At 38.4% G+C, this 24313-nt stretch overlaps 2 protein-coding genes across 4 annotated transcripts; both read left to right on the top strand.

Moving 5' to 3' along the window:
• The first annotated feature begins 486 nt into the window (after window positions 1–486).
• Window positions 487–7406, top strand: LOC113503153 (O-acyltransferase like protein-like). The gene is made up of 12 exons (XM_026884972.1): window positions 487–522; window positions 889–1062; window positions 1247–1598; window positions 2179–2290; window positions 3043–3130; window positions 3603–3769; window positions 4145–4330; window positions 4615–4794; window positions 5563–5713; window positions 6213–6387; window positions 6930–7069; window positions 7296–7406. The coding sequence occupies exons 1-12, from the start codon at window positions 487–489 to the stop codon at window positions 7404–7406; spliced, it is 1872 nt and encodes a 623-aa protein (XP_026740773.1).
• A 1272-nt stretch (window positions 7407–8678) lies between these two features.
• On the top strand, window positions 8679–23111 carry LOC113502878 (eukaryotic translation initiation factor 3 subunit A). 3 transcript variants are annotated; one of them, XM_026884617.1, is made up of 23 exons: window positions 8679–8853; window positions 9812–10040; window positions 10539–10713; window positions 11033–11221; window positions 11298–11402; window positions 11681–11889; window positions 12582–12748; window positions 13348–13485; window positions 14358–14562; window positions 15067–15166; window positions 15557–15786; window positions 16290–16482; window positions 17353–17457; window positions 17779–17908; window positions 18357–18559; window positions 18966–19117; window positions 19488–19696; window positions 20067–20202; window positions 20714–20842; window positions 21113–21194; window positions 21329–21534; window positions 21877–22019; window positions 22490–23111. In XM_026884617.1, exons 1-23 carry the CDS (start codon window positions 8805–8807, stop codon window positions 22534–22536), a joined length of 3531 nt encoding a protein of 1176 aa, XP_026740418.1. In that variant the 5' UTR covers window positions 8679–8804; the 3' UTR covers window positions 22537–23111. The 3 variants fall into 3 exon arrangements, with proteins under 3 accessions (XP_026740418.1, XP_026740416.1, XP_026740415.1); XM_026884615.1 differs by having other exon boundaries at window positions 20711–20842; XM_026884614.1 differs by having other exon boundaries at window positions 20702–20842.
• Window positions 23112–24313: the final 1202 nt, after the last annotated feature.

Below are 24313 nucleotides of genomic sequence, written 5' to 3'. Positions count from 1 at the left end.
TCCAAGTTTCGGATTCCCCCTTTCCTCTATCCCTACTTTCTCAGACGAGAAACGCCCTATACTACATCTACAAGAACGCAGATAAAACCGCAGGGCAAATCTAGTAAGTCATTTTAAAAATAAAAACAAACACCCTACAAGAAGTTAATTTATTTAAAAAAAATACACTCCGACATTGTGTTATGAGACATTTATTATTCAGTTTGGAAAAAGTGCACAGGAATGTCGGTACTGTTTTTATTATTGTTTGTTGCAGTTGGCTCGGCTCGGGAATACAATGGTACGAGATTGTTCTTTTTTCGTAAAAGGCTTGCCAGATAAGTGGCTTAGTTTCTTTCTTGTTTTTTTTTTTCATGCCTGCTATAAATTTAAGTCCGTAATGCCTAGGGTAGTGATTTCGCGAGCATTAAGCACCAAAAAAGGCTCTAGGGGTGCTTTTAGTGGGTACTTAATAGTTTGACATATCCCAAAACCGTGGGGGAAAAAATGGGTAGCGATCTTATGAAAGTTTTAAAGCATAAAGTGAGTTTTGCTGATTCTAAAATTTGGTTCAATTTCATCCATTGTAATAACTTTAACGACCCGTTATGTGTAAGGACCTGTGTTGTTAGAAATTTGTATAGACATTAGTTTTCGTTATCATCAGTAAAATAACGCACTCTAAAGTAACAAATGAGCATAATTTATATTAACATATTCGCATTGAGCTTCAAAACTTCTCGAAGTCACTGTACTGAAGTCTACACAATGATAATACCAGGAGATATGTTAATCCGTTTGTTAGACAGTGGGCCTTTCTTGGTCAATCAGACCCAATCATTTCAAAATCCAGTCTTCGTGCGTTTCTTCTTCTCGCGAACTTACAAACTAAACGGACAAGACTAATTATTGCCTAAATGGTTTACTTTATCATTTTCAGATAAAGATTTAGCAAGTTTTCCGAAGTTATTCTATCTTGATGACTATAAACGTTGCCTCGCTAAGGATAATGGACTATACTGTCTCGGCAGCTTCGACCTCGCCCCGGCATCGAACCCACACCCCACTTACGACTTGATGAAGGTCAGTAACCGCCTATTCGTTTACAATTTCAATGAATGGAATTTAATAAACCCAAAATTAACAAGCTATGACGAGCGTTGCATTAATTACTGTAAAAGTTCAACGTCAGTGATATCTTTGATTCTTGATTCTTGATAAATATAATTAAGTGGTCTTATCGATTTAAAAAATAATTAAATTTCAGGCCTTCTCGGACGAGTCGTATCGACATTTCAATCGTACTCGGATACATAGAGGCTACTGCGTTAGCGAACGATGTCCGACATCCAACAATCATGCTTCGTCCCACTTGAGAATAAATATTTCGTCCCAAACCACTTCACAACGCTTCGAACAATGCGTCAATCGCTACGCACAACGAAGTTCACTACGCGCTTCGCTACGAGAACTGCATTATTGTCGTAGTCACTCTGACGCTACGACTGAACAATCTCCAACGACCGCAGATCTTACGTTTACTAGAGTTGTGTATGCCATCATAATCCTTAATATTATATCGACAATTTATGATGTGTACACAGAAGATGGACCCAACAGTAAGTACCGACAAGTTTTCATCTACAGATGAGAATATGTCAAAGTTTGAAACTAAATCTTGTTTTTGAATATCGATGACAATTCTTCTCTACACAATTCCACAAAATATCTTCATATGAATGACATTCCTGAAAAGAGCACCTGGTGTCTTTACTGGAAAGTTTTAAAGTGATTTTGTTTATGGATTAAAGAGATGGAGATATTTGTCGTTCTCGTTATCATCCTCGTTCAGGGCCCCAATCCTGCCACAACGGAAAAAGGATTAAAATTATACTGGTCTTCTCTTAAGCATTTTGCCAACACGATAATAGGAAATTCAGTGCCAGTACAGTCTATACATCATTAAAAACTATTTATTCATCAGCAATTGTAAATAACGGAATTGCGGCCCTGTAAAGGTGGTACCTGCAGCTCTGAAAACTGATGTTATTAAATACTGGACACAGTAATTCTGATAAATACTGATAGGTAGGTATACTCATTGTCAATTAATGAGTTATTTTGGTAATTTAAGTACCTACATACATACATACATTTATATAAAAAGCACTCATTTATACATTTTGTTTTTGTTTTCAGAAAGCAAATTATTAACAACATTTTCTATACCAGAAAATTACCGACGGCTTACAGTATTCAGAGAGAGTAGCGACCCTAGGCTGTCTATATTGACACCTATGCAAGGAATCAGGTACCCTAGTAGACCCATTCAATACTAAATACAGACGGAGTTAGTAACTATTAGCATATAATAAAGGTCACTAGTAACTAGGAACGAATATATTGTGGTACTCACTTAATTATAAAACTTAAATGATGAATACTTTAAAACTGGCCTAGGTATGGCAACAAAAGTTGTTATCGCGGAACCCGGTCAAGTTGTAGTGTGAGAGATGAGATGACCTATAAGGTATGCCACAAAATTCTTTATTAATTCGATGATAACCTTTTTAATGATTGCTTTAGTGACGAAGAAAGGGAAAACGAAAGAGAACATACAGTATGTAATGTTTTACAATATTATTTTTCCGGTTCGTTTCTATTAGTATTAGAAGTCGACGAACGGCACAACATGATATCATTAATTAACCTTTAAAGATACCTGAAAAAAAGACTATTTGAAATAAAAAACATATGATTTTGCAATAGCAGTTACTTTAAGCCGAATAGAAAAAAAAAACAAAACTGCTCGCAGAGAAGGATGTTGACAGGTTTCTTGCGACATAGGTAGACGATATTAGACCTAGATTCATAAATGAAGAGTGGATAGACTTGGAAATATCACTCCGAAAGGATGAAATAATGTAATAGGACCTTTTTTCAATTCTAGCACTGCATCATTCCAAATGCAACTCTTATTATTTTATCTTAATTAATCAAAGTTAAATTCCGTATCTTCATTTTCCAGTACCGATTATTTTGTTAACTGACATAATCTTTCAGAATCATGTCGCTGGGTTTCACAACATACGCACACGCCAGCGTCTTGCACTTTTCGTTCTACATAAATAATCCCGAGTACCTGGAGGAGGTAAACTTTTAGAATGCCAACTACAATACTAAAATAATTAAAATTAATAGATTTAAAAAAATCAAAATACCCACGTTTTTTAAATGTCAATCGGTCCAGCCGTTTTTATAGTTGTAAATTGCATTAGCCTCGGGTTTGAAGATAGCTTACTGCGATGTGCCTCAAAATTGAGTTACAAAAATCCAACCGCAACGACAAACAAACCAATATGCAGACAAGAAAGAAGGTGTATAAAAACGTGGGAATCACATAATTCATAATGTCCTTCCAGCTTGACTGGACTTCTGGATAATTTCCCTTCATTCCGTCCTGTCAATTCCTATGGCAGCCAACCAGTACCCTGATGTTATTTTCGCACACCTAAAATAGTGAAGCTTCAGGGGTCTCGGGAGCTTGGGCCGGTTTATTTAGGTTCACTCACTTCAGAAATATCTGAACTATGACTATCTCCTGCTATTCTTCTTTGTAACAGTTGACACAAAGAGTTGACGGTATCTACTTGTCAAGCGGGACCTCATTGACACAGAGCTTCGTCATGATTTCCTGTTTCCTGACCGGCTACAACCTCCTGTTGTTCTCCGAGAAACAAGATCTCAATATGAGTCTACTTCCAATGTGTATTATCAAACGCGTTATCAGGTAAACTAATTAGAATTCTTGACTAAGTATCCTTAACTACATTTTGATGATACTGGATGATAGGAGAAAAGAGGTGTATCGATATTGGGAAATTATTGTAGACTCCTTCAAATATATAGATGGCAAATGAACCTGACTCAGCTGCTTTTTAGTTATTTCAGCTGTAGCTTACCTTTTCTCTTTGTCTCCCTGCTTGCCCTACATCTTTTGCCATCGATGCGGTATCATATCTATGTCATTTTCGATCCTGTTTTAGAAAAGTCGCAATGGTAGGCAAGTCTCACTAAAAAAAAATGTTAGTAAATTTCCAAAATTCCAAAAACAAGTCCCAAAATTTGGAAGAGCTATACGAATTCCTGAAATTCCTCTTTTCAGAATTAGTCCAGTCCACATGCTTGTGGTAGGATACGCAGCGACGTGGTGGATGCAATCCCGTGACGGACCTTTCGTACCCACCACAATAGGTCTGGACAGCGAAGCCTGCAGGGCCAGGTTTTGGTCACATTTCTTCTACATTAATAACATAGTGGACCCTAAAGACTACTGCCTTTGTCCCACGTGGTAAGTGTGGAAATCTTTAGCCCTCTGCTTATGCCATTTCATCATTAAGACCGACGACACAAAGCTTGCGTTCAAACGAACTGCATTCGTCTGTTAACCATTCTTCCGCTTGCCAGATACTTCCATCCTATGTATATGAATATCATCTACTACTATTATAATATTCCAATCTTACTGGGGTTACATTTTATCAAAACCTATGCCGTTCATACTATTTTGTCACGGGACATGGACCAAGATTTACCATTTCTTGATCAATACTAAGTTTTATCCATACTTTTTAGGTTTTTGCCAGTAGATATGCACATGTATATCCTCGCATGTGCGCTTACACTCCTGCTGTGGCGTCGGCGCAGCTTGGCTGTCAAGATCTACCTAGTTCTGCTGGTCGCCTCCTGTTTGCTAATCGCTGTTGTGGTGTACATCAATGATTATAAAACTCTGACTTTATTTGCCACACCTGAGTAAGTAACAGATAAACTATCTCTGTTCTTTCAAAAGTAGTTAATTTCAACTTTATTTCTTTATTGATTGAAGCCGAAATAAAAAGTTGGGATGCATTTTCTGAAACCTTAATATAAATAGGTCCAAAACAATCCATTGGTAACTTTTTTTTTTTAATAAATGAATGCGGACAACATCACATACATTGTTCTGAACCCAAAGTAAGTTGCTAAAGCACTTGTGTTATGGAATTCAGATACAACGAAGGTACCACAAACACCCAGACCCGAGCCAATGTAGAAATGTGAATTTTTACATTGACTCGACCGGGGATCGAACCCGGGACCTCAGAGCTAGCGACACCTTGAAACCGGTGCGTACGCCACTCGACCACGGAGGTCGTCAAAAAAACTCAACAAAAGAACGGAATATATGTATATTTAATAGATACCAATAAATATTGCCAACAAAAGACACGAGATTACAATAACTTAAGCCTAACTGGTATGTTTTAGTATAGTAGGTAATCGGCAAATGACCTAATGATCCCTAGATTTTTATATACGGATTTTTTTTAATCCGACGATGTGCATCTGACAGTTGCGATTGCATGCCAGCATACAACCTCCTTTAAGTCAAAGAGCGGAGTCTCTCTTTCAAATACAAAATAATCTTACTCTAAAGGCGTAGCCTCATGAATCGCTCGTCGCTCGTTTGCAGCGACAAATCCGATCACGTAACTATATTTTTAATAAGCTATATAATATGCTATATAAAACTTATTACAGACAAATACGCAGAGTATTCCGGGATAATCGGTCGTTCACTGAATTCTACATGTCTTCGTGGAGTGCCCTACCATCTTGCTTCATGGGATTGATTCTGGCTCATATCCAGTACGAAATCATCAAAGGAAAGATTAAACTTTCCCAGTACAGAGTAAGTATTTGCTGTTTACCCGTCCGTCAGTTACTAGGATATATCTCATAAATCGTGATACCCAGACAGTAAATTATTTATTGATGATGTATTTCGACTGCCGCTGTAACAACAAATACTAAAAATAAGGATCGATACTAAGCAACGATTTTTAGGGTCAAAATTTTTAGTTATTCTCTGTCTTTAGCCTATTTGTGTGGAAATTTCAGACCCTTTTTTTAGAATCTTTCGATACCTAAAAACAGCACCGCACTCACAGCCGAATTTGACTAAGTATATTTTGTATTTTAACTCTCGCAAGCAATTTAATCGCATTCAAGTTACAGGTAAAATATATCCTTTGTGACTCTGGCTTAGGCAAATTCAGAGGCCGCAGGTGTTTTTAGTCAGAGTCCGACACATCCCCAAGCCGTAGCCCCCTGCGTTGGTTGAAGTCATTCGATTTTCACCAAGGAAAAAAGGGAAAATATAAAACATATCTTAACTTTTCATGTTCCAGTGGTTCGTGATCTTGCACTACATATCTTTTCCTCTACTTTTCGTATTCTCGTTGACCGGATATTACGCTCGCTCACAAACATCTTTAGGCTTTAGCATCGCGTACACTACTCTGGACAGACCTGCCTTTTGCCTTCTCATGGCTATCACTTTGCTTGGATTCTTCAATGTTGACTGTAAGTATTTTGGAAGACTGTAGCTAACTGGCCTGTTGGTCTTGTGGTTAATGGCCCTGCTTGCTATACCGGAGGTCGTGGGTTAGATTCCCATTAATTTGGTCTGTGTCTGGGTGGGTGTATTTATTTACATTGTGTATGCGTTTAGATTCTAAAAGCATACACAATTTAGATAAATTAAATTATACTTCTAAAATTTAGAAGTATATAGGTAAGTATGTCTATCAATTGTGTACTGATAATACAAGCCGTGTTTGAGACCAGATGTCGTTGTGTAAAAGTTGTGGAATATTATAGTACCATATCAGGGATAAAAGGCGGTATGAATGAATAAATTCTGTTGACTTTTTTCTTTATCAACATCCCCCAGAAAACCATAATTCTTCTGGAGAACCTTTGTCTAATCTCACTCATTGTTATTCCTGCTTCTGTAACTTTACACAAATAACCACAACTGGTCCACCCAAGAAGTGACTCAAGAAGATATGTAATTGAAGATTAGATTTTTGTAAGTTAAACTAAAACTAAAATGCTTGTTACAGCTCCAATGAAAAGGTTTTATAGCTGGCCTATTTGGAGTATAATGGCTAAAATGTCTCTAACGGTTATGCTCTTACATTGGTGCGTGGGTATAACGATAGGAACCAGATCCCTTGCGTACAACACATCGTTAACCGACACAGTAAGTTGTTATTACAATTTTTAATCATTTTCTGATCGGACAGTTCCTTTAAAGTTGACTTTTGAGAAGGTGCGTATATAGAAGGCATTTTAGCCTTGAGACTTTTAGTAAATTATAGTTTTAACCAATATTTTAACTACTTGAACTAATAAGATAACTGAAAATGGGAACCCCATTTTCCTATTTTTATTTTCTGTTAGTCATTAATCTCGTTTTTTTTTTTCAGACGGTGGATTGGGTGGCCACAAACTTAATAACAATCTTCGTAGCAGTACCAGTAACGGTTATGCTGGAAATTCCAGCACAAAGATTTTTTGAAAAGTTGTTATTTACATAGAATTAATATTTCTTTATTTTACTACAATATTTAAGTGTTAAATCTAGTTTTTCATTATTTTTCTCTAAAATGTATCACATTAATAAACATTATTTGTAATTGAATCTAAGAATATTAAAAATGTTTACATAATTTATATTGTTTTATTGAGTTGATCTGCTTTGTTAGAGAATTAAAAATAAAGAACACGCGACTGCTAGTTTAATATTTTAATTATAAACTTTCTGCTCTCTCAGCATTTACATTATTAGTATATATTATTGAAATATATAATACATTATTATGTGGAATTGTTTAATTTCTTCTAATTATATATTTTTCTTTGTTTGTAAAAATGTAACTTAAATAGGTAAAATAGGTAACTGGGCTGGCCTGTTGGTCTAGTGGCTAGTGACCCTGACTGCTATACCGGAGGTCGTGGGTTCGATTCCCACCCAGGACAAATGTTTGTGTGATGAGCACGATCATTTGTTCTGTGTCTGGGTGTAATTTATCTATAACATGTATGTATTTAGAACTATATAAGTATGTTTATCAGTTGTCTAGTACTCGTAACACAAGCTCTGCTTAATTTGAGACTAGATGGCGTTGTGTGAATGTTGTCCAATATTATATTATTACTAGCTGACCCAGCAAACGCTGTTTTGCCGAATATTTTTTTTTTCTACTTGTATATATGTATTTTTAATGCTTCATTATAAAAAAAGTAAAAACAAAAAATTTCGTACAAAAAATAAAAAAATAAATTTTAGTGTGGGCAACCCTTGTCACTTAGGGGTATGAAAAATAGATGTTGTTTTATTCTCAGTCCTACTCAATATGTATACAAAATTTCATAAGAATCGGTCGAACCGTTTCGGAGGAGTACGGTAACTAACATCGTAACACGGGAATTTTATATATTAGACTAGCTGACCCAGCAAACGTTGTTTCGCCGATTTTTTTTCTAGTTGTATGTATTTTTAATGCCACATTATAAAAAAAATAAAAACAAACAATTTCGTTTAAAAAATAAAATATATTTTTTTAGTGTGAGCAACCCTTATCACTTAGGGGTATGAAAAATAGATGTTGTTCTATTCTCAGACCTACCCAACATGTATACAAAATTTCATAAAAATCGGTCGAACCGTTTCGGAGGAGTACGGTAACTAACATCGTGACACGGGAATTTTATATATTAGAAGATTATTATATTATATTTTGCTCAAATGCCAAGATTCCCAGTTTGACATTAAAACCTACACGCTGTTCACGAATTAAAAAAGACGATCAGCCATTTTGATTTCTCCTGTCTCTGACAGGCCGGTGGACCAAGAATTATTTCAAGAAAATAATTCTTCACCACGTATTTGTCGCTAAATTTGTGTTGATGAAGTGAAAAGTGCAGTGCACAACATGGCGCGATACGGTCAGAGACCGGAGAATGCCCTCAAACGGGCCAATGGTTAGTACTAAATTCGATGATACCACGTTGCATGTGAGAATGACCTTATGATAATCGGTCTGTCTGTAAAATATACAACATGTTTCTACTTGAAACACGATTCTTACACCTAATTTCCCCTTTACACATTCCTTGGGTTTATATTTATGTCTAGATTATTGTCTTCGAAACATAACCAAAGTGCTAATCCAGATTATTAGCCTTAGAACTTTTGCGTAATAACCTGAATAGTGAGTTGTCAAGATAACCTGTTCATAATATATATTACACTCTTTTATACATATATTATAGACATTATAGACAATAAACATATTGTCTGCATGGAACATGTCTCACATTATGTTTTCGTGTTAATTACTGAGTATTTTCTGACTATTTTGTTTTTACTACTTGTAATCTCTGAAGACTATTATGTTATCAGGATTATACCTCTTTTTCGCGTAAAATATTATTCTATTTTGTTTTGAGTGTTCTAACGCTTTAGTTATTGTTATTGTTGCAACAAAATGACAATATTTCTAAAGTAAATAAACCGTGAAAATAAAAATATGGAATAGACCCTTTGAGCTTTTTGTTTTCCTACAAACTGTCCTATAACATCAAGTGTATGGCCACAATGATGTTCAGAAAGTATAAATTGATGTTAAACTCTTCCAATTTTGCTATAAGATAAATAACATATTAATTGAGGATTAACCATCATATTATCTCAGTGAAAAATAAATATGAATGATGTAAAATAGTAGTAAAATTGTTTAACATATTGATCTTTATTTCTACTTCATTTAAAATGAAATGGTATTAAATCTACAGGCATCTAACTTTGATATCATGTCTGTTGATATAATATATCACAATGATTACCTGAATTTAAAGCCTTACCTAGTAGGAGTTGATGCATGTTCTAAAGTTTCACTCAAACTTAACTGATCATAACAAACAAATTCCTTTTCAACAGAGTTTATGGACTTGGACAAGCCAGCGAGAGCTCTAGATACTCTGCAAGAAGTGTTCCGCAACAAGAAATGGGCGTACAACTGGTCCGAGTCGGTCCTCGAACCGATCATGTTCAAGTACTTAGAGCTTTGCGTGGACTTGCGCAAGTCTCACATAGCCAAGGAAGGCCTGTTTCAATACAGAAATATGTTCCAGTCCGTCAATGTTGGGTCCTTGGAACAAGTTATAAGGTGAGTTCTTCTTATATTTTTGTAGATTATGATTTGAAAATGGACAGATTAAAAGATCTGGTAGTCTGTGTGTAGCACTAGGAATTAAACCTATCTGCATCTTGGCTAATTGTATATTGCAGTTTGATTAAGTGTAGGTGTGTAAAACTCAGTTATTTTAAGTCTGTAGTATGTCTTATTGCATGATTAAATTACATCAAACTAAATTGTTTTGTTTATTTGTGGAAAACTGTTACATTATTCATGGTTTATCATTAGTAAAATGGTAAACTGGTTTGCTGAAGTGATTTTGTGGCTGTTTTAACAATGATTTTCTGGAGTCACATTTTGCAATAATGGTGTGAAATGTAGTTTCACAAGTTTATATGCTCTTAATTAAATTTCAAGCTTATTTAATGTTTCTCGAAACTAGAAACTTATTATTAATAATCCAAAGAAGCCAGAAATACTTATCATAATCTTAAATTACTAATATTAATAATTCTTTTTACACCTCAGGGGTTATCTCCGCATGGCAGAAGAGAGAACGGAGGCGGCGCGTGCGCAGTCCACCCAGGCCGTGATCGAGACAGATGACCTGGATAATCTTGCTACTCCAGAGAGCATCTTGCTTAGTGCTGTGTCTGGAGAGGATGCTCAAGATCGGTCTGACAGGACTATACTTACACCATGGGTAAGGATAATTATAAAAGAAGATAAATTAACAAAATAACAGTTTATCTTAGTTCAACCATTCCAAGTAATCTATAAATAGTTCTTTTGGTTTATTATAGCTCTCTTTATTAAAATATAACCATATAAATTACATTTTTAAATATATATAAAAACAAAAAGTTAAGTTGTTACTGTTTGTAAATAAACTTTCGCTTATCAAAGTAACAAAGTTATAAAAAACCCTTTTAACACATAAATTTATTCTGTTAAAACACTACTACAAGTTCCATAACAAAAAAAAAAAAACATTAAACCTTGTCATAATATTTATTCTCCAGGTGAAATTCCTCTGGGAGTCATACTGCCAGTGCCTTGAGCTCCTCCGTACCAATGCTCACGTCGAGACCCTGTACCACGACATCGCGCGCATGGCATTCCAGTTCTGTCTGAAGTACTCCCGTAAAACGGAATTCAGGAAGCTATGTGACAAGTTGAGGAAGCATCTTGAAGATATTTGCAAGCCCACCGTAAGTGTAACTATGTTTGTTAAAGTAATTTGAGTCCTAAGAGCAGTATGTTAATATTCATTTTGTATTGTATCAGGTGCAAACTGGAAATGTCAGCATCAGCAAGCCAGAAACACAACAACTCAACCTGGAAACCAGACTGTTCCAGCTGGACAGTGCTATCCAGATGGAATTGTGGCAGGTTTGTGAATTAGACCTTACCAAAAAGTCGTAACTATACTTATTTAAGTTATATTCATCAGAACATTGAAATGAGCCTACTGTAGAAAAAATGACACCATAATTGTAGAGGGATAAATTTATTATATTGTATTCAAATTACTATAATTAATAAATATAATTAGATTTGAAAATGTCATACCTGCTAACTTCGGCTAGGCCCTTAAGGAAGCAAAAAACTATTAAATTTATATCAATTTACAAAAACCTGTACAACAATCTATCTACTGTCATAAACAGGAAGCCTACAAAGCTATTGAAGACATCCACAACCTGATGAACATGTCTAAGAAGACACCAGTCGCTAAGACCATGGCCAACTACTATGGAAAGCTGGCTCTCGTCTTCTGGAAGGCCGGACACTGTCTGTTCCACGCTGCCGCCCTTCTGAAGCTCTTCCAACTCTCCAGAGAGATGAAGAAGAATATTACTCAAGAGGAATTGCAGAAGTAAGTGGTTTTGAACTAACTTGATACTATGTCCGTTTGTTTTCGCGTTTCGGAGCGCCTACTACCTTTTTTTTTTAATTCTGTACCTCCTGCAACTAATCACTGGAGTTTGAGTTTCTTGTTGTAATTTGCAATTTTGTCCTGATCGTTTTTGTAATATAACATAAAATTATATTGTGTGCAACTACTTCAGCTAACTGCCAGTAAAGGCCTTTAAATTTAGTTCATTCTTCGAGTTAAGACTGCTTGTTTAAACTTATCACTTGCAACTATTTGTTTGCAAATTAAGACTAATTTTGATTACTTGCTTTATTTGCCTCCGAATTAAATCCCACGTCTACGCCTGCGCTAGCTAGCCGTGGTAGGCCTCGGAGGCACATGATGATGTCGGCATGACGCGACAGCCTGCACCCACATGAGCATGTTGTGTTATTAATGTCTGCACAAACCCTTTTACCCTAATAACAATGTATCCCATATTAATCATTTTGCTAATTTGTTTTCGAGTTTATTCAACAATATACGTTTTTGCATCTAGTAATTTTCATGCAAGTATAGTAAAGTAGTATTACCCCCACAAACACACAGCGCACAATACATTTAAACCATTCCTCACTCCTATAAATATAACATGTTCAAGCCCTGCAACTTATAAACACAAACACAATTAATATACCACTGTTTAACTACAGGATGGCATGCCGTGTCCTGGTCGCCGTGCTCTCGGTCCCTCTGCCGTCCCTCCACCCGGAGTTCGACCGCTTCGTCGAAACTGACAAGAGCCCCGTCGAGAAGGCGCAGAGGCTGGCTGTATTGCTCGGTCTAGCACAGCCGCCGACCAGGGCTAGCTTGTTGAAAGGTACTTTAGATGTTGTAAACAGAATAAGAGAGATGTTTCAGGTTGTGAAAGTAAGAACGTGTTCAGAAGACACGCGTAGCCAACCGCCAATGGTGACAATTGTGAACCCTCCTACTGTACTTAGTTTCGTAAGGCTGAAGAGATAAAGGAATAATGACTCAGGTTGTGGAAGTAAGATCGCGTTCAAAAGACGCGGGTAGCCAACCGCCAAATGTGACTATTGCAAGGCCTTTTATCTATACTTGATATTGTAAAGCTGTTTTCTTTCTTTGAATGCGCTAGTCAGAAACAACTCGTCTGATTTGAACAATTCTGACAGGCAAAATTTAGTTTAAAATATAGCTCTACAATATAGGTGTCGTGGAACAGACAGTAGTACGCGTTGCTTATTGTTGGATGTCTGAAGGATAAGTAAATATAATAAAAAACACTATAAACTTTAATGACTTCTATTGCACGTAACCTCTTAAGGTAACAAAAATATTAAAACAAAACAAACAATTTGAGAACCTTCTCCTTTTTAAACTCGATTGAAAAATAACATCAAGTTTGCAACGTCTACAGTCGTATCCTCAATTAAAATGATTCTCTTTTTACAGACGTGGTCCGTCTTAACGTGGTGGCCCTGGCTACGCCACAACTGCAGCAGCTGTACTCTTGGCTGGAGGTCGAATTTGACCCCCTGACACTCTGCAACAACGTCAAGAGCGTCGTCAAGTCTCTGGAGGAGGAGCCCAGTAAGTTACTAGATTATATTAATAACCACTTTCTGAAAGGCTGTTCAACCAAAGCTGTTGAAACTGAACTGTAAATTGAATTGGATTCGGAGTGCTAATTGACTAATGTATATTACTGTGTGTTTTGAATTTGAATTAACTACTAATTTGATATAATATTGAAAATATTGAGACCAACCGTTGATGCACGTAGCTTTGTCAATGTTGAGTCGTATAAATATTAATATTTATTGTGGATTACTTTGCATCGCCTCAATGTTCGTGTATTAGTTAATAGCAAGATTTTTATTTATTTTTTATAGCAAAAGATTCGCGTACTTACACAAACTGTTACAGCTTTTCCTAGCATTTGGCATGAATAATTCACCATATTATTAGTGTGAGTGCTATTATTATTATTATGAGTGCTATTAGTTTATTATGTTGACCAGCCTTAAAAGAAACTGCTAGATATTATTTGAAGTGCATGCCTCCGAATTAAATCCCACGTCTACGCCTGCGCTAGCTAGCCGTGGTAGGCCTCGGAGGCACATGATGATGTCGGCATGACGCGACAGCCTGCACCCACATGAGCATGTTGTGTTATTAATGCCTGCACAAACCCTTTTACCCTAACAACAATGTATTCCATACTAAACATTTTGCTAATGTGTCTTCAAATGTTTTCAACAATACATATCCCTTTTTTTGCATCTTGTATTTATATTTTCATAATTATAATAAAAAAAAATTGCTTTGCTGTTTTTACCTGCATCTAACTGAATATGCTGAAATAATAAAAATATTAAACACTACAAACTGAACCTAAATTAAGAATAAAATACCTAGAACCACAAATGATAGATTACAATTCACACTATATCCATCCCCAGACTCGCCGCTCGCACAATACACGGTGGCCCTGAGCGACGTAGCCCTGGTCCGTCTCATCCGTCAGGTAGCGCAGTGTTACGCCTGTATCCAGTTCTCCCGCCTGCTGGAGCTGGCCAACTCCGATGACCTGTTCCACCTGGAGAGACTCCTGGTCGACTGCGTCAGGCACAACGATATGCAGATCAGAGTTGATCATGCTAACAAGTGAGTTATTAATAAGAACAGAGGTTTTAACACCATATTTTAAAATTATTATTGTTGTTGTGGATGTGTGACCGAGCATTATATAATGTAGAGCGCTCTTTCCATCACAATTTCAATGGTACTGCTTTAAGAGATGCTAAAGCCAGCCTTTACGAACAAAATGGCATGATGTGTGACGATTTACCTGCTGAACTGATAAAAATAATACTCTATTAGTATTGGAGTGAAACTAAGGTCAGATATTGCCTCCGAATTAAATCCCACGTCTACGCCTGTCGTAGCTAGCCGTGGTAGGCCTCGGAGGGACATGAAGATGTCGGTATGACGCGACAGCCTGCACCCACATGAGCATGTTGTGTTATTGATGCCTGCACAAACCCTTTTACCTTACCCTTGCCTAATCTAACAAGAATGTATCCTGTTTTCACAATTTTTTTTTAGTCCTGATTCAGTTATAAACTTATTGCATATGGACCAAGTTTAATTTGTTCGTAATCATTTTAGATGTGTGCACTTTGGTGTGGAAGCTGGCGGTGGCGAATGGTGCTCGACAGCCGATGAAGCCTGTGGTGGGGCTATTCTCCAACCCACTCCTGCTGAACAGGTATTACAACGTTTCATTATTACCAAGAATACATATATCAAAAAACATTGTTGTATTGTCGACAAAATTACCCTAAAGGTTGTGTCAACCACACAACCTTTGTTGTGTGTTGCTACTGATACATCATTATGAGTAATTAGGAGCTACAAAACTAGTCAGTTTAACCAAGTGATATTGTGTTGCCCAGGCTCCTTGTTAAACTCTGACATTTAGCTGCATATATAGTTGGAAAAGGCTAGGCTGATGATGATGATTGCTGATATTCTGTAACTCTATCTGTACGATTATGTAAGCTATATTTCCGTCGCAAACTTACGATACCAAAGAAATAGTGGCATTAAATTGAACCTTCCAAAAAGCAAAGCTACAGTATGAGTGTGTCCCCGCTAGGTCCGCGAGCAGCTGGTCCGCGCGGCGGAGGTGCTGTCGCGCGCGGCGGCCACGCTGTTCCCGGCGCGGCGCGCGGCGTCCCGCGAGCGCGCGCGCCAGCACATGGTGCAGCACTACCACGAGCACAAGCACGCCGAGCACCACCGCGTGCTGCAGCGGCACAAGATCATCGAGGAGCGCAAGGAGTACATCGAGCGCCTCAACTCCGTGCGCGAGGAGGAGGAGCTGCGGTACGACACACTACTGTACTCACTGCATAACCAGCCTGTCTAGTGCATTATCATTGAAAATTGCAACAAACTTATTAAAACTGATGTTGTGTGGTAAAGGCTACTGTATCAGGCTGATATTTTAAGCTTGATGCGCCAGCTTGGTAGTAATTCTACGAGGTTTTTCCAAAGGTTTATTTAAACGCATGATAGTTAAACCAATCCGCAAAAGTATTTGTAGAATTTGATAAAAAGCTGGATTGGTAATATTGAATATTATGACAAAACATTGTACTATTTTATTTTAACATTAACACTTCAAAAAGGGACTACTGAAGCAAACTTGATGTAATGATTTGTAGGACCAAATGTCAGCAATTTCACATTAAATGAAAAAATAATCAACAAAATCGACTCATTCGGCCGAAGTTCTGAAAGAACAAACTGCGAAGTTTGTTGAAAAATATCGAGAACTTGAAATCGAAAATTTGGTAAACATACTAATTTAATTTTTCCATCAACAGCCGTCAAGAAGAAGTATCCCGCGCGGCAGCAGCAGCCGAGGCCCGCCGTCTCGAGGCCGAGCGTGAGGAGCGCGAGCGCAAGCGCCACGAGAACGAGCTGGCCGCCATGCGCGAGCGCCATCTCAGGGAGAGGGTCGCGCACATCAGCCAGACCGCGCACGGACAGAAGATGCTCTCCAACATCAACGAGGAGGTAGGGTCATATACACACTACTCCCACCACGTCATCTGAGATATTTAAAAGAAGCTTGCGAATGTTCTAGAAGACATCTACACTTCCTTGCAATGTCATTCAATGCACAATAAACAAATCTTGAGTCTTAAATGTGTTCACCACCAAGTAACCTGTGTCCATGTTTGTGTGTGTGTGCTTTCATTTTGAGCGTGTATGACCCATATCCACTCAATCTAATAATGACAGTAGATTAGGCTGTTCTAAGTGTGTCCCATTTGTTCCTACCTTATGAAAAGTGTAACACGCAACACCTCAATGTTCTGCCATAAGTCTGAACAAGTAAAATTCTATTATGTAACAGTTTATAATATTGAATTTGAATGGATAACTTGCATGTGATTCCCAACAAATTGTGATACAAATATGATATACTTTTTAAGCCTCCGAAAAATATCCCACGTCTACGCCTGCCCTAGCTAGCCGTGGTAGGCCTCGGAGGCACATGATGATGTCGGCATGACGCGACAGCCTGCACCCACATGAGCATGTTGTGTTATTAATGCCTGCACAAACCCTTTTACCTTCTTAACAATGTATCCCCTTATAATCATTATCTAAAGTAACTCACCTGTGTTTTGTGGTACCTGACTTGCTAGATTATGCATTTGACAAAAGAAAAATAGTTGATCTCTATTTTTCTGTCAGAAAACTTGATTAGAAACAGTTACAGTATATTATTTTCTATTTAAAGTTTTGAAACTAGATACCGATGCGATAATTTGTCAACATAGTCACCATCAAACAATCTATGGATCCAACTCATCTCATAAAAAAATGACATTGTAAATACTTTATTACATGTTCTAAACAACCAATGTTCTCATACAGGAACTCAAGAAGATGGACGCCGAAGCCATCGCCCAACGTGAAGCTGAGGAGTTGATGAAGGAACGCCGTGAGCTGCAGGCCAGACTCAAATCACAAGAGAAGAAGGTACATTAACCTTAAACATATTAAAGACTATACTAAAAAGCTACAGTTGTAAAGATGGCTCGAGAGAATACAATAAATTTGTAAACTATCAGGTTAGCTTAAATCTAGCTGTATCATCTAATTCAAATTGCGATTATGTAAACATTAACTTTCTGTTGAATTCTATTCACATACATATCTTGTTATTTTTCAATGACCATTTCTTTCAGGTATTTCTAAATCGATTATAAGATCAAACGTAAAATCAAAGCAATTTATTATCCTTTTTTTTAGTTTTGTTTCTGAAAAATGAACATTCTCCTTATGACTATAATTGTGCAGGTTGACTACTTCGAGCGTGCCAAGCGTCTGGAGGAGATTCCCTTACTACAGAAGAGCTTGGAGGAGAAACAGGTGCAGGACAAGGCGTTCTGGGAGCAACAGGAGAAGGAGCGCATACAACAGCTGATTGGTGAGTGTTCAGTTATGAGCTCAAACAACTTTTTTTTTTGCTTATATTTAACACTTTTTTCCAAGTACTGTTTTCGTAACTCAACTCAAACTCGCTTAATTACGTAACCCAGATATTATATACCTGCAATGCCTCCGAATTAAATCCCACGTCTAAGCCTGCGCTAGCTGGCCGTGGTAGGCCTCGGAGGGACATGATGATGTCGGCATGACGCGACAGCCTGCACCCACATGAGCATGTTGTGTTATTAATGTCTGCACAAAACCTTTATCCTAGTCTAACTTATCTAGAATGTCCCTGATTTTTTTAATTAAGTGCCTGGGAAATGGCCTCGTTGAAATAAAAACCTTTGATTTTGAATTTGCATGCCTATTTTCATGGCTGGACAATGAAATACATATATTTTTTCGTATCTTGTATTATCATCTACTCCTATTCGTGTGGTCAGAGGCCCGCGCGCGCGACGTGACGACGGCGCAGCGCCTGTCGCGCATGGCGGCGCACCGCGAGCAGTTCACCGTGAAGCTGCGCAGCGAGCGCGGCGCCGCCTACACGCAGCGCCTCGCCGACTTCAAGGACAAGCTGCAGGCCGAGCGGGAGAAGCGCCTCGCCGAGCGCCGCCAGCAGCGCCTCGAGAACAGGAGGCAGGAGGTATACATACCCTATTACTTATTGTACTTGTCAACCTACCTTATTGACCTATGACGACCCCTACTTGTAAATGTTAGCCTACTCCAATGAGCGCCAACCGACCCTGTCTTGGATAGACTGTATTCGCACACTGCTAGCGACTGCCCGTCCTATTTTATTCCGCAAACGGTATTCAGCTAGACAAAAATCCTCTTCACAGAGAAACTAAAAACCTGCTTACTTAAGTGACTATTTGGCGATTTTGGATTTCTTTTATTAAATTATTTCGATCACATTATTGTTTGCATATTCCAAGCAATAATGTGATCTTAATCATTTTCTTTGAATTCATTAAGAAAAAAAGTACTGTATTTTAATGTTTCACTATATTACTGTACACACAACTAACATAACTATTATCTCTCAGTGGCTGGCCGAGAAGCACCGTGCAGAGGAGCGCGCTGCCGAAGAAGCCAGACGCATCAGAGAGGAAGAAGAACGAAAGGAAAGGGAGGAACGCGAGAAGAAGCACCAGGAAGAGCTCGCTGCCGCCCGCGAGCGAAAGGAGAAGGAAGAGAGGTACGTAGGAACTTACCTCTATAATATAGAGTAATACATAACTAGTATGGTAGTACTCTGTTGAAGTATGTAGTGAGAGCCTGCGCTCACGCTAAGTATCGATCGGTTAATCCTTGCGTCTTCGGATTGCCAAGTTGTGTTGTGGGTTTGATCCCCGCGTAGGACTTGCCTGAGTCAGGGTCATGTGTGCACACATGTGTATGCATGTGGCATGAATGTTTGTAAAACCCCCCGGATATCCTAAATATGAGAGTTGTTTAAAAATTATGTTAATAGTAAATATTTATTATATAGTAGTAAATAAATAAAGTCTAGGCTACGTTTACTTAATCGTAACACATAAATAACAAGTCCATTGCCTATCCCACAGAGAACACCAAGAAATGTTAGCCCGTGTCGAAGCCAAGGCTCGCGCTAAGGAAGCTGAAATCCAACGCAAGCTGGAGGAACAAAAGACCCAGACCTCGTCCAGCTGGCGCGACGGTGTGGCCGCCAGGACCCCCGCGCGTGACGATGGCTGGCGGGCTAAAGCCGCCGAGGCTAAGGAGGAGAAGAAACCTGGTGACACCTGGAGGACTGGTAAGTGGAGATTTCGGAGAACGATAGTCTGTAATAGATCGTTAATTAAAAGTTGCTTGTTGAAACCATTGAAAGTCCTCATTAAGCCAAAGCAATGTGAACTATTTTAATCAGGTTTAAAAAATGTGTAAGAGATTGCCGAAAGAGTCGCATATGCAGTCTAGTTATTAAAGGAGACTATTTGTAGCTTTTCAATTTTATGATTTTTTCATTTTTGACAAGTTCTTTCGCTGTCAAAATCGAAGAGCAAGATCTACAGAGTTGATTTTAAACGTATATCAAATACTTCAATTTTTTACAAATAACCCCCCCCTTTGTAACTTGTTGGAGTTATACTTGCTATTAGTATTAATGTTTCCGTGTCCCATAGCCGGTCGCGCAGGCACCCGCGAGCCCCCTCGCGAGGAGAGGCCGCGCTCAGGCGAAAGACGCCCTCCCCGCGACGAGCGTCCCGCCCGCGACGAGCGTCCGCCCGCCAGGGATGAGAGGCCGCTCAGGGATGACAGGTATGGGGAACTCGCACACACTTATATCTGCTTCTAACTTTTGGAAGAAGGTTTTAAATAAAAAAATATCACTTTAACCTACGTTCTAGACCAGTCTTGGGATATGTTAAAATTGCAGTCAATTAAGGCACACCGATCCATCCATATTGCCGGACCGTGGAATTGCTTACAAGTAATCCGTCAATTTGACAAAAGAATCATCTATTTCCTGGCGTAAAAAGTTATTCGTCGGTTTCAGAATCCCGTACATACTTAAATAATTGTATTCTTGTGTATTTATTTAGGTTTTCCATTGGCAACAGAGTTTAGAAAATATTGTTATTCATTTTAACCCAAAGGTAACCTCTCACCCTATTTCAATGCCTTATTATTAACTCATTTCATTCTTTCCTCTCTCATCTTATTCCCCTCTTATCTCTACTCGTCTATCTCACATTTTTTTCCAACACAGGTTACATAAAACACAATACACGCTTGTATATTAATGGTTTAACCAAAGTTCCCTTAGCAGGCGTGAGGAACGTCCCCGTGAGGATCGGCCTATTCGTGAGGAGCGCGGGCCGAGGGACGACAGAAGAGATGACAGACCACGCGACGAGGGTGGCTGGAGGTCCGCCAACAGGGAGCCCGAGAGGGACAGGTTGGTGAAGTTTGTAGATAGTCGAGAATTTCATTCCGAGTGGTAGAGATCACCAAACCAAGGACGACTGTGCATATAGAACCATTTGTGAGATTCAAACGCTCATTCCTTGCCTGGGTTTTCCTAATAGTGTGCGATTGGATTTTACAACTTTTCACTACTTGGAAATCAACTTCGCTTGCATAATATCTTTTTTCCATCCAGCCATAAAAAATCCATTATTTTATATATTTAAGTAACTGAAACTGATCTATACAATTTACTCAACAGGCCTCGCTACGGCGGCCGCTCCAGTGGCCCCGAGAGCGGCAGCTGGCGTCGTGGACCCGCAGAGCCCCCACCAGCACCTACTGTAAGTACATACCAAAAAAATAAACTTCATGGATTATATTAACACAGCCAGTATAATATGGATGAAGCAATATAACACAACTGCTACTGTTTTTTTATTATATAAATTCCTACATACTACGCCTTCCTCCACAGGAGCGCTCGTCAGCCTGGCGTTCCAAGGACGCCCCATCCCGAGACGATCGTTTCCGTGAAGGCCCCCGCGACCGCGACGGACCCCGTGACCGTGACGGCCCTCGTGATCGTGACGGTCCCCGCGATCGTGACGGGTTCCGCGACCGCGATGGTCCCCGCGACCGTGACGGCCCGCGCGATCGGTTCCCGCCCAGGAGGGATGATCGGTAAGATATCATCACTATGCACTTTATAACAGACTTTCCTTCATTTTCGAATACAGATCATGGCATTGAGTTCATAAAACCATTGAAATATTTATGAAGATACACATTTTTTGTATCTATAAGCAGACATATCAAATTTTCAACGTGTACATTTTTTTATTTAGCCATTACTGTCCAACTGCAAGGCAAAGGCCTCCCTTAGATTATTCCACTCTATAGTCTATAGTTTTTTCCTTACATTGTTTGTGGTATACATCCAGTTCGTCGCGCCATCACACAGAACATAATATAAACCGAATTAAACAACTTAACATATTATTAACTCTTCTCTTCATTATTTAGTGACGGTCCCCGCCGCGACGATCGCGATGGTCCCCGGCGGGACGACCGCGACGGCCCGCGCAGGGACGACCGCGATGGTCCGCGCCGCGACGACAGGGACCGCGACGGGCCGCGCCGCGCGCCGCCGCGCAGGGAGGACAAACGTAAGTTACTATACTTGATATAATTTTAAGTTATCTTATTAACGAATTACCACTTTGAGTAAAGACCATTTAGATATTGGTACAGTCGAATGTATAAATTTTAGCATTAGTCATCTGTCTAATATACAGAATATCGAATAATGTATTAAATGATGCTACGGTTTATTCAAGCATATTTATCGGGATAAGTTTTACTAGTTTTGGCGTCATCTCATAAGCTCATGAGTCAGGACTCCCGTTGGGTCCGAAACTAGTCGGGTAATCCCGATAAATACGCGTGTGTAAACTGTTGCATATCTTAATAATGAATCATCCTGAAGATATTTACTTAAATAATCAAATAATTTAATCCGATAAAGCAGTCCAAGCTTGCTCTGGCTAATTACAACAAAAAGTAAATTCCATTTAACGCACCAGTTCCAGCTCCAATTGATCTCTTCTTGATATTAATAAAATCATGTTTGTTGCAGCCCGCGACCCGGACGGCGATGAATGGCAATCAGTTACAAGGCGTTAAACACACAAATGATTTATATTACACACATTTTATACCATTGTATTCATTTCTTTTTGTGTATTGCGCATTATTCTGTCAACAGTTCAGCAGGTACCTTCAAATTGTAAATTACATCTTTTGATCGAATTGAGATAAAAGAACATTTACTGAAATGAAAGTGAAAATCTTTGTTATTTTTTTGTCACTAGGATGTTTCGTCCTAGACAATATATCAGCCGTGGGCAAACTGATGACCATCGTTTTGGTTCCGGCTGTTATTCTTTTCAAAGAACAAACCATTATGTCATAAGAAAGAACATCAAGTTAATTACATAACAAAAATAAAAACCTGGTTCATTACCCCTGCTGAACTGTTTTACAAACTCTGACATTTGTTTTAAAAACTGTATCGCATTATAATCCTTATTGTGTACGCGATAAGAACTTATTCACAGTCACGAGAGGATGCAAGACCGCGCCCTTTACGAACAAGTGACTTACAGAAATCTTTTAAACTTTGTGACTATGTTTTCAGTACTATTAAACAGATAGATTTCTGTTTATTATTATTTTTTTCAAATATATTATTTACTACATTTTTGTGTTTTTATTTTATTTTTGAGGTACGTCTTTCATTCTCTCGTTATCATTATACAGGGTGTAAGGAACACCGTGACTTTTCCGTGGGACCTGAGTTCTAGACATGATTCCAGACCCCACTGCGTTGGAATTTTTCATCGGTGTTTTCATGAAAATTGCAGGTTTTTTTCGCGTTTTTTTAATTTTATGTGTCATAAAATCGTTTTTCCTACGTATTTCAATAATATTTTCATAAACAAAATCATTATTAAGCCGTTTTCACAAAAAAAGGCAATGTAAATGAAACACTAAAAACTGCTCCCGATCAGCTGATTCGTAAAGGTACTCGTCGGTCATCGCTCTCTTGCAAATCTAACCGAAAGTGACGTCAAAACCGAACCAATACTCATGAGCGACAAGCGTAAGAGATAGCGCAACTATTGCGCGCGCACTCGCACGCATTATTCGTAATCCTGCCTACTATTCCTTTAAAAAAAGCCGCGCGCTTTGTAGGCACCGCTAGCCGCCTTTGTCGACACCGCCAGCGCGTCGCCGACACCTACAGCGGTATCGGCGAGTGACGTACCTGTGACACTGGATAAAATAGTACATCGATTTTTGTTACACGGGTTCCATGTTATAAAATAGAAAATCACCTTCTCAGCGTTTATCAACTTATCGTACTACGAAATTTATTAAAACCTTTTATTATTAACAGTTTGTTATTGTTTAGAATTCTGTAGTTCTAAAACATGTTGTTATAAACAATAATTTATTTTTTCTAAAATTAAACTCTGTTTTGTTACTAATATCCATCATCTACTAATGAAATTCCTGCCTAAAAATTTTTATCATTTTTTTTCCTACGAACTGCTGAATAATTATTCCAGTCACATAAAACAATTATGTTCTTACACAAAAGTACATTTTGTGATTAATCAATTTTAAAGGTTTAAGTTAAGTACTTAATTGTCAAGAATAATTTTACGATATTCACTTCGACCTCATGTAATTTATCGATAAAGAATCATAGGTACCTAGGTCCAACACTACTCAAAGGTAAAACCGAAAGTTCGGCTTTTTTCAAAATAGTACCTATTTTTACTCAGTTTGTTCCTTACGCTAATCGAATGTGCATGTGCAATCGGGTAATTCGCGGACTAATTATCGTGTAGGCAGACAATTTTATTGTGTTAAGTGATATAAGTGCGTGTGTTGT

The sequence above is a fragment of the Trichoplusia ni genome, chromosome 18 (genome assembly GCF_003590095.1).
Source record: "Trichoplusia ni isolate ovarian cell line Hi5 chromosome 18, tn1, whole genome shotgun sequence".
NCBI classification, from domain to species: domain Eukaryota; kingdom Metazoa; phylum Arthropoda; class Insecta; order Lepidoptera; family Noctuidae; genus Trichoplusia; species Trichoplusia ni.
This window is presented reverse-complemented; position numbering and strand designations above follow the sequence as displayed.

Coding starts and splice junctions, on each gene's coding strand:
- LOC113503153 (XM_026884972.1), top strand. CDS start 487: ATGGGTAGCGATCTTATGAAAGTTTTAAAGCATAAA. Junction 4,795..5,562: donor ACTTTATTTGCCACACCTGA/GTAAGTAACAGA, acceptor AACTTATTACAG/ACAAATACGCAGAGTATTCC. Junction 5,714..6,212: donor TTAAACTTTCCCAGTACAGA/GTAAGTATTTGC, acceptor TTCATGTTCCAG/TGGTTCGTGATCTTGCACTA.
- LOC113502878 (XM_026884614.1), top strand. CDS start 8,805: ATGGCGCGATACGGTCAGAGACCGGAGAATGCCCTCAAACGGGCCAAT. Junction 11,222..11,297: donor AAGATATTTGCAAGCCCACC/GTAAGTGTAACT, acceptor GTATTGTATCAG/GTGCAAACTGGAAATGTCAG. Junction 18,560..18,965: donor TCGAGAACAGGAGGCAGGAG/GTATACATACCC, acceptor ATTATCTCTCAG/TGGCTGGCCGAGAAGCACCG.